The following is a 10435-nucleotide window of genomic DNA, read 5'->3' as shown; positions in this document are numbered from 1 at the left end:
AGAGAGCAACAATAAAAGCCAAGTGTAAGCAGAAGGAAGGAAATAATAAAGATCAGAGGAGAGATAAACAACATAGAGACCAAAGAAACAAATAAAAAAATTAACAAAACCAAGAGCTGGTTCTTTGAAATGATAAACAAGATTGATGAACCTCTAGCCAGGCTCACCGAGAAGCAAATAGAGAGGACCCAAATAAACAAAATCAGAAATGAAAGTGGTGAAATAACAACAGCCCTCATCAAAATACAGAGGATTGTTAAAAATACTATGAATAACTCTATTCCAACAAACTGGACAACCTGGAGGAAATGGATATATTCTGAGAAAAATATAACCTTCCAAAACTCAATCAGGAAGAATCCAAACAGCTCAATAGGCCAATAACTATGAGGAAAATGAAAGCAATCATTAAAAAGCTTCCAGTAAACAAAAGCCTAGGACCATACCGCTTCACAGAGGAGCTTTATCAAACATTCAGTGAATAAATAAAACCTATCCTCCTCAGACTGTTCCAAACAATTCAAGAGAAAGGAACACTTCCAAGCTCCTTTTATGAAGCCAGCTTCACCCTAATAACAAAACCAGATAAAGACAACACAGTGAAAGAGAATTACAGTCCTATTTCCTCAAGATGCCGAAATCCTCAAGAAAATTCTAGCAATTTTGTTGAGGATCCAGTAGTACATGAGAAAGGCCATACACCATGACCAAGTAGGATTTATCCCAGGAATGCAGATTGTACAATATTCACAAATTGGCATATATTACGTGATTCCATTTATATGAAATATCTAGAATAGGCAAATCTATAGAGATGGAAAATAAATTAGTGGTTGCCAGGGAACAGTGGGTGTGGAGTTGTGGTAATGGTTGTACAACATTGTGAATATACTAAAAACCACTGAATTGCACACTTTGAAAAAATTAAAGTGTTGACTTTTATGTTGTTAATTTTATCTAAGTGAAAAAAAATTTTAACCTGTTAACTGAGTGGGACCTATAAATACGTCAAACATAAACAATATCGGGAACGGGTAGGACATATGAATACGTCCTTGAAATATATGTTGCGCCCTGAGAGGGACAGTATATATTTTTTGTAATCTTTATAATTGTTTGTAAAATTTATAATTTTTTTTGTATTCTTTTCTATTTGTTTGTAATTTTATATTTTCCTTTGTGCTTTATATATAAATAAATGGAAAAAAATATATTTCATTTATTTTAATTAAGTATAAATAAAAAATAATAATAATATGAAAATACGTCCTCCAGGTGTGATGTACTGATACGTCCTAGTGAAAGAGTACGCGCCCGTTACAGGTTGCATAATTAAAAAGGGAACTCCCCGGTTAACAGTTTAATGATTTTATGAATATAGCAATAGAAAAAAGTCAAGCATTATATTTCATTAACTATTATTTTGTATATATAACAAACTACAGTAATCTTTGAAAAAAGTTTTTATTGATAAATCCAGTAAATTTTTGTGTATACACATATAATCAGAACTGCCCTTCTGAAAGAAACATTTTCATTTCTTTTAAAATGAAATTACAATTTTATTTTTTCCCAAACTAAAACTAAAGTCACATTGGGAAAAGATAATTCTAACTCATCAGCATTACGTGAAAATAGGTCACCTTCTTCATAAAAGCAACTTAGAGAACCACATACTATTTTTCTTTTGAGATCTCTCTTTATGAAATTATCACATACAGAAGTAAAATTCAAAGATTTAACATATAACTTACCCAAAAGGAAATTTACCGACAAAGTTTCAAGCTTTTTTTTTTTTTATATATTCCCCTATTACAATCACAAGATTTATAAAGTTTTCATGTTAGGAAATTTGTGGCTAATGATCAATATGAATATATTCTGAAATTCAGAAAATACTAAAGAAAAACCACATTTATAAAATATTTGATAAAAATATTTATCTCTATTAACATTACAACATGAAGGTACATATTACCAAATTATGAAACTACATAGGGCAGCTTTAAACAATACTCTGAGACGCTTCTTTTTTGACATCTTTTTCAGCTATTTCTTTTTCAACTTCAGCCTTATTTTCCTTTTCCTTTCCATCTTTCCCATTTCCATTTCCATTTTCCTCCTCTTTTTCTCCATCCTCTTTCTCAGCTTCTCCTTTCTCTTTTCCATCTTTCTCATCATTTCCACCTTCATCCTCATTCCCATCTTCACTCTCTTTTCCATCTTTACCCTTTATTCCAACTTTATCACCTTTCTCATCTTCATCATATTTTTTATCTTCTTCCTCTTTTCTGTCTTTTTGTTTTTCATCTTTACCTTTATCTTTTTCATTTTCACATTCTTTGCCATCTTCTACTTTCCCCTTCCCATTTTTACCCTCTTTTTCATCTTCTTCCTCTTTGCCATTTTCTTTCCCTTTTCCATCTTCACCTGCTTTTTCATCTCCTTTGTCTTTCTGGTCTTCTTCCACTTTTCCATTTTCATCCTCTTTTCCACCTTCTCTTTTCTCTTCTTCCTTGTTTTGTTCTTTTCCATCTCCTTCCTTATCTTTTTTCTCATTTTTATTTTCTCCTGATGGCACTGCTTCTTTCTTTTCTAATCCTTCTTTTCCAACATCTTCCATTTTTTTTTCTTTTATTTCCTCAGGTTCTTTTTCAGGAGCTGGTGCCTATATGTGTAAGAGAAAAAAATCACGATTATATTTATAAATTTAGAATTGTTTCCCCTAAATATTTAGATAAAATTGTATATATTTTATAAAAATAATAACACTTCATTTACAAAAAGGTAATTTTCCTGAGGAAAGGCCTCCTAAATATCACACAAGGAAAACATTCTAAGAAATAGGATTAACTATATCTCCACACAAACATATACAAACACATTTGGCATATAACTTTGGGAAAAAATATTCAAATAAATAATTTCATTAAAATATGAACAAAAAATACATATTTTAAAATGGCATATTTTTATCAGCTGTTCTTAATAAGTAGCATACCTGTAAATAAAATACATTCCTTAAAGAAATAGTATGTTTTGTTTCTATAATAGATATAGATTTTTTTACCTTATATCATAGGATCACTTATAAAAATACGTTCCCTCTATGTCTAGGTTTGGTTTGTAAATTTGGCACTTTATTCCATTTTCAATGTTTTACTAATATCTAAAAATATGGTATGCATTAAATATGCAACACAAGAGCTATTAGAAACATTACACAATAATTTCTATAGGGGAGCAAAGAATCCTGATCTGGGAAAATGATTTACAAATAATACAATGTGCTGATAAAAGGAATAGAAAATTAGCTTGAATTTAATAAGAGAGTTGTTATATTACTGAATCATGATCATGCTAAGCCACTGCTCCTACTATCCATGCCTGTAAATCTCACATTTAAATTCATTTTCTTTATTTTCCCTTTAGATACTATTATACTATTATACTACTTGCTATAGAGTGAATGTTTGTATCCCCCAAAATTAATATGATAAAAATCTAATCACCCATTTGGTGGTATTGGAGGTGATTAGGTTATAAGGGAAGAGCCCTCATGAATGGAATCAGTGTCTGTATAACAGAGTCCCTAGAGAGCTATCTGATTATCTCTTCTATCATGTCGGGACATAGAGAAAAGACTGCCACCTAAAAATCAGGAAGGAGGTCCTCACCAGACACCAAAAATGCTGTAGCCTTGATCTTGAACTTCCCAGCTTCCAGACAGTGAAAAACAAATTTCTGTTGTTTATAAACCACCCAGTTTGTGGTATTTTGTTATAGCAACCTGAATGGATTATGACTCTATAGAACCACTACTCAATTAACGTGTCTCAAATTTTCCTTTTAAACTACAACACAATAAGATTTCTTTCAGTCATACCAATTATTAAACTTTTAAAGACAAATCTGTTAATATTGTAAGATACCTTTATAATTTTGCCTTCTCCATTTTCAGCATTTTCCTTGTATTCTTCTTTAATAACTTCTTGTTTGGTTTCAGCTATTGTTTGGGCACTTGTATCTGCGTTATTTTCCATCATATCATCTTTTTTCATTTTCTGTCCAGTAACACACAACATTAAAAATAAATATAAAATTTACCTGGTATATTGATTAAATGGCCCAAGTTATTCTATCAGTTGTTGTAATAATTTGTGAAAAATGTTTAAAATACCCATACAAACTTTTTATCAATATAATTATCACTAGATACATTCACTTTCATTGTAAACTGATGCAGTATCAAAAAAGAGGGATTGGGGGGCTGGGTGAAAAAGGTGAAGGGATTAAGAAGTACAAAACATTAATGGGAATGTAAAGTACAACATAGAGAATATAGTCAATAATATTAAAATTACTATGTATGGTATCAGATCGGTACTAAACTTAAGGGGGGAAATCACTTCATAAATTATATAAATGTGTAACTACTAAGCTATATACATGAAACTAATATAATATAGAATGTCAACTATAACTGAAAAATTAAAATTAAAGATAAATAAATAAGTCCCTTTATATATATTAAAAATGAATAATGTTCTTCTGGTACAAATCAAATAAATTTTCTTTTCAAGGTGAAACAACAAGTTAAATGATGAACACTCAAGGCCAACTGACAGCATCAGGTTAGACGTAGAAATACTAGTGAGATTATCAATTTAGATATATTTGAAAGAGATCATCTGGGGACAAAGTGGATTCCATTTTTATGTCTACAAGTTTTTAGAATAGCTTGAATCATGATTGCTTTACCAAGAAAGCTCTTTGCCCACGTATGTATGTAGTAGAAAAAGCACTGGGTAAAGGGGCCAGAAAAATCTGTGTTTAAATTCTGGATCTGCTACTTAATTGATGTGACCTTGGGCAAAAGCATAGATTTCTGAGCTTATTCATTCCTATGTAAAATAAAGTCATGATACCACATAGAAATGTTATAAGGAGAAAATGATAAAATGTATGTGAAATTGTTTTAGAAACTGTAAAATACAATATAGACAGGATTTTAACATTGAAATCGAGGGCCAAGAAGTATATTTTAAAGTCCATGATTAAATGTAACTTGTTTTATTCTAGCAATATCTTATATTTTTAAAGGAAATATATAGTGTTAGCTATTTTCATAATCTATAAAGTAAGTACCTAATTTTAGACAATAGTGACCTTCAAATGTGAAATAGAAAAAAATAAAAGAAAATTTCTTTTCTGTTGTCACTATTAATATTAAAACTTCACTTGCTTTAGTTTTAACAATATTTTTAAATCAACAATATCAAAGCATTTTACAAATATGACTACAACACACTTTCTTCAACTACAAAACAATGGGATTACATAACTCTAATATTCTCATATTACTCTAACAATTCAACTAATCTTTAATCAATGATCTCAATAAAAACAGTTAACAAAATAAATAAAATTGAATTATATTCACACACTTTCAGCTAAACAAATATAAATAAAAGGGACGAAAGTGAACTTAATATTGAGGTTATTCCTTTTCCAGTGTCTTTAGCCACAACAAATTTAGAAGCCTATATTAAATCAACTGTGCCCATTTAAAAATAAAGTACCTGAAAGCACTTTGAAAACTGAAAATTACTATCAAATATTAGTTACTACAACAATTAAAAAAGCATTACTTTGGTTACTATAGTTTACACCTTTTGTTTTTCCAGGAATAAAGGAATTGTAACTATATGAAGCCAAAGGCATATACATATTATGAGTCTACCAAACTAAAATTTTGTTTTGTTTTTTTCCTAATGAAACTGCCAAAACACAGTGGACAACCACATTTACAGAACATGAACAAATACCATATGGTTTAAAGTAATATATTATTAAATGGGCAGAAAACAAAGAAAACAAAATGATCAGCTGTATGCTTTTCCAAAAATTTATTTCTGAAGAAAAGCGATTTTTCCTCAACATTGCATGTTGAATAGTTACCCTTGGAGTTGGTGTTCTTTTTGGCTTCAACTCTGGTATAATGGGCACAGGCAACTGCAGGGGGGAAAAACACAACACAAAAAACACAAGTCACGGACTGGGGCGAGGGGCAGGATGGAAGAAATCAGAATTAAAGAATGATCACTAACAATAAAATCCAATTTCTTAATTTAAAAAAAATGGGAGAGTTCAAAATGAGCACCAGGGAAAATTCCTTAGTGTGAGAGTTTTTTCTTAAAACATTAAAAATAAATCTTGTATTAAATATAATATTGTTCAGGATTGCCTTAATTTTAAAATTATATTTCATAATATGTGGGCAGCTTTTTAAAAAGACTACTTACAGCAGACAGTCTGGCTGATCTTCTCTTTGGCTATGAGTAAAAAAAAATATCAGTTTAGAGAATTATGGATACATAAAATTAGAATTATTTATATTGCAGAGAAAATACATAAATATTGTCATTACAGAAGCAGTTATGAAGTTGATTATAAAATGTCATAGTAGAAATATATATGTTTTGATTTCTCCCTCCTGTAGACTCTTCATATAGCTAAGTGGGGGGAAAAATCCCAAATTAAACTTCAATTGCTAGGCTAAATGGACACAATCACTAGTAACAAGGAGCGTATTTAGAAATGACAATATAGTCCCTTTTTGTAAACTGACAAAGCAATTGTTTTGCTTAAAAGGAAGAAGCTCCCTCCAGATATTGACAAGCATAATAATGCTGTAAATCCCAAGAAGTTTGGAGTTTTCAATATCTACTATATTTTTGAGGGAGCTCACTGACATTCCATAAGTACTCTTATGGTAAAATATACTAACCAGCATCTATTTGGTTAGCTGCTTATGAGCCTCAAGTTTCAAAACGAGTGTATTTTTTCATAGATTCCAAAACTAAAGAAACTTACCTCCTGCCTCATATCACCTTGACCTCCAGCCTAATGAGAGGAGAAAACCATACAGAAATAAGGTCATCGATATAAACATGTAGATGAGAAAACATTACTTATGGATTACAATTGCAACATAACTGTTTATGATTTTTTCCTGGATTTCTGCTCAAGTAGCTGCGTGTTATTTCCTAGTAGCATGCTACATACTTCTGTGCATAAATGTGCAAATGTGCACCAAGATGCGAATGCATTCACAAGACTTAAGTTTACACAAATGATAATCAATTTCATCTTTTTGTGTATATTTTATTTCCTAAGAAACAAATATTTTAAATTTTAATATCCACCTGCTGTAGCCAGTGTTAAAACCAAAAAAGTGTGGGGGCAGTCAGAATGAAGATGAAGCTTCATACAATTTCCCTGTTTTGCCTTATATTTGAGATGTAATTACTTATCTGAACCTCTCCAAAGGCTGGATTATCCTCCTCTCCAAGTTCTGCATACAAGAACTACAACCCCCACAATGCTTTGGAGCGGGGGGGCTCTTTGTTACCACGTCAATGCGTTTTTCTGAGGAGCCAGCCGCATTTTTAAAACTTCCCGCCACTACCTGCTGGACAAGGTTGCTGTCAGCTCTGTAAAATAGCAAGACCCATTCAGGCCTAGGAAAGTGCAGCGGCGGGGATCTCAGAAAAGGGGGTGGTGATTACAAACCATTGCTTCCTGTGCCTGAGCAGCGCTCTAGCCTGGGAATTATCAAGCTATTGCAAGATTCACACCACAGTCCCAGAGCCCAGGGGGATTTCGATTTTATTCCTAGGTTACAGAAACGGAAAGCAGATGGATAAGTAGAAATAATATTTAAAAAATCACAATGCCTTGTGTTAGGACAGTGTTTTACAATTTTACCAAGCATGAAACTGCGTTCGATTTCACTTCTAAGGGACCCCTCCTCCTAAAAGGAACAAACACCAAGCATAATTTTTTTCCTGTCCAAGAGAGGAGCCACGGATTTTGAAGTGAGGGTTTTCAGGAGACCTGTAGACCTTGAGTAGCTCAGATCAATCCTGCATGACTTATGTGAACAAATCGATGCTATCTCAACATCTACAGCTGTTTATCTGATGCAGTTCTCTTTTATCTTTCTACCTTCAGAGAGAGAGAGAGAACTTGGAGAGCTCCAGATCTCTCAGCCCTGAAGTTGCTAATTACAGCGGCGAATCTCTCCCTCCGCTCGGACAGTTTGAAGTCTGCGCCGCCTAATGGCACAGGATTAACATTGCATAGCCATCTGGCATGACAAGAAGTGGAGGAGGGAAGGGGAAAAATGGAAAAAGAAAACGGGAAGAACAAAGACAAATATGGGAGAAAGCCACGGCTTTCTTACTCCCCCACAGGACGGTTCTCTGAGAAAAACTGGAGGCTGAGGAGGACACGGGTGCCGGGAAGAATGGTTGGGAGAAGCGTTCTCCAATAGGGTAAGCGGAGGAAGGGGGGTGGGGTAGGAAGCGACAGCACAGCGCTATGGCTGTTTGTAATTCAGCATGGAGACACTTCTTAGGCAATTCTTTCCCTTGAACAAAACAAGCCAAAAGTGAACTACTAGTTGCAGGTGAGACGAGCCTAAACGTTACACCGACCATTCTCTGCCCTTCCCTCCCCTTCCATTCACAAAATTGAACTAGAAGCCGAATGTGTTTGTTTTTTTAAAAATATTTGCCAATTAGGAAATATGTATTTTAGTAGCTAATCCACCTCCTATCTTTCCTTTTAACTTACCTTTCTTTTGGGCATTGTTGCAGTTCTCTACAGGAGATTTTAACAGTCGGCAGAAAAAAAAAAGCTGAAAGCACTCTCCGCTCGACCGCTCCGAGAGCAACTGAGTTTTCAATGAACTAATTGCGGCACGACCTGTACTCGCCTCGCCTCCTTCCCCGTTCCCCTCCTCCCCCCTTCCTCCAAAAAAAAAAAAAAAAAAAAAAAATCTCTCGTTATTGGCAACATTAAACACACCAAGACGAAAACCGAACTACCTGAATGGTTAGCTGGAGTGGGAGCCAGTTGGAGTGACAGGTCGTCAGGCCAATGAGGGGAGGTGACCAGCCTAGGAGGCGTGGTCCACGGACTCGCCCTGAGCACTCCTGTGCTACCAGCTTGGCCCGCGGGTGGGGGAGAGGAGCGCGTGGACTTGGAAGACGCAAAGTGCTAAAGCATAAAACCAGTGGGAAAGCCGGAGCTGCCTAGATCATCCCTCCCCCCCCCCCCCCTTTATGTTGTAATGACAGGCGGAAGTCACTGCAGTTTTCTCCACCGTCTCCAAAACCTCCACTTTTACTTCTTCCCGGGGGCGGGGCTTGGGAGGTGCTTTTGACAACTGGTTGACTGTAGGCACCAGTATTTGCATTCTACCTTTGCTGAGATGAACTGAGCGCTCCTTAAAAAGTAGAAAAGAGTGAAGTTGTTTCTCTGGTGGTGAGTACTTTCCGCCAAAGCAGAATTGTGGCCCCTACTCTAGGAAAGCGCCCAAATGGCCTGTCTTCTGCCAGTGGAGAGGAGCAACAAAACTGGGAGCTGGAAGAGCAGGAGGTGCCTGAAGGCAGGGACACCTGAAAAGTACTATTATCCCACTTGGTGGGAGTCCACCGAGAATTCAACAGGATCCCGCGTGAGGTTTGTAATAACAGAGGTCTATCCAAAGGAAAAGTGCTGATGCAATGTATTTTGAATCCAAAGGAAGGCCCACATATGAAAGTGTTTAGGACTCAATTCTAGACTAGGATTAAGTGTATAAGGCACTCACCTCTGGCGCAAAATTAAGGATGCCCCCAAACGCAGGAGACGAAAGTGAAGTGATTGAGGTAAGCCACTGGTCGGCAAACTCATTAGTCAAGAGCCAAATATCAACAGTACAACGATTGAAATTATTTTTGAGAGCCACATTTTTTTAAACTTAAACTTCTCCTAATGCCACTTCTTCAAAATAGACTTGCCCAGACCGTGGTATTTTGTGGAAGAGCCACACTCAAAGAGCCAAAGAGCCGCATGTGGCTCGCGAGCCACAGTTTGCTGACCACCGAGGTAAGCCATGCAAGTGCAGGGTAGGATCCTGTGATTATTTAAAATTTGATATTTTGTCCATCATGGACTCTACATTAATTTACATCTTTAAACTAGTGTATTAAAATTTATCTTCATTATTGAGTTTTGGGGAACCCTTTATAGTTTGTGCCCAAGGAGAGGGCTTCCCTCGACTCATCTGCCTAGTCCTAGCCATTTAAGTGGATTTCTACTGTAAAGGAGGCTTCTATCTGCCTTTCAAAGTTATTTTCTGAGACCTAAAGGTCGTTGGAGTGGGGGAGGGAATTGGCAAATAAGGTACTTGAATATAATTATGTGTAAAACATAGAATACAAGTCTTTGAAGCTCTTTGTCACAGTGCCTTGCTTTGGTTGTTGTAACAGCTAATTGGACTTAAAAGTGCTCCAATAACAGCTCAAATCTTTATTCTGGAAGGTTTTTTCTGTGTGTGTGTGTGTGTGTGTGTGTGTGTGTGTGTGTGTGTGTGTGTTTAAAG

General features: G+C 35.1%; 1 protein-coding gene across 4 annotated transcripts; it reads right to left on the bottom strand.

Moving 5' to 3' along the window:
• Nucleotides 1–1490: 1490 nt before the first annotated feature.
• Nucleotides 1491–8824, bottom strand: HMGN5 (high mobility group nucleosome binding domain 5). 4 transcript variants are annotated; one of them, XM_036439846.2, is made up of 6 exons: nucleotides 8641–8821; nucleotides 6877–6906; nucleotides 6306–6335; nucleotides 5962–6015; nucleotides 3933–4064; nucleotides 1491–2668 (listed from the first exon to the last, which is right to left on the bottom strand). In XM_036439846.2, the coding sequence occupies exons 1-6, from the start codon at nucleotides 8653–8655 to the stop codon at nucleotides 2006–2008; spliced, it is 924 nt and encodes a 307-aa protein (XP_036295739.1). In that variant the 5' UTR covers nucleotides 8656–8821; the 3' UTR covers nucleotides 1491–2005. The 4 variants fall into 4 exon arrangements, with proteins under 4 accessions (XP_036295739.1, XP_045438329.1, XP_045438328.1 ...); XM_045582373.1 differs by lacking the exon at nucleotides 5962–6015 and having other exon boundaries at nucleotides 8641–8824; XM_045582372.1 differs by lacking the exon at nucleotides 6877–6906 and having other exon boundaries at nucleotides 8641–8822.
• Nucleotides 8825–10435: the final 1611 nt, after the last annotated feature.

This window comes from Pipistrellus kuhlii, unplaced genomic scaffold (assembly GCF_014108245.1).
Source record: "Pipistrellus kuhlii isolate mPipKuh1 unplaced genomic scaffold, mPipKuh1.p scaffold_m20_p_16, whole genome shotgun sequence".
NCBI lineage: Eukaryota > Metazoa > Chordata > Mammalia > Chiroptera > Vespertilionidae > Pipistrellus > Pipistrellus kuhlii.
Note: the sequence above shows the minus strand (reverse complement) of the source record. Positions and strands in the feature narration are given on the sequence as shown.

What these genes read in the sequence shown, in the direction of transcription:
- HMGN5 (XM_036439846.2), bottom strand. An exon ending in AAGGTGATATGAGGCAGGAG is followed by an intron (nt 6,336 to 6,876) that starts GTAAGTTTCTTT and finishes TTTTACTCATAG; the next exon opens with CCAAAGAGAAGATCAGCCAG. An exon ending in AAAGAACACCAACTCCAAGG is followed by an intron (nt 4,065 to 5,961) that starts GTAACTATTCAA and finishes GTTACTGGACAG; the next exon opens with AAAATGAAAAAAGATGATAT.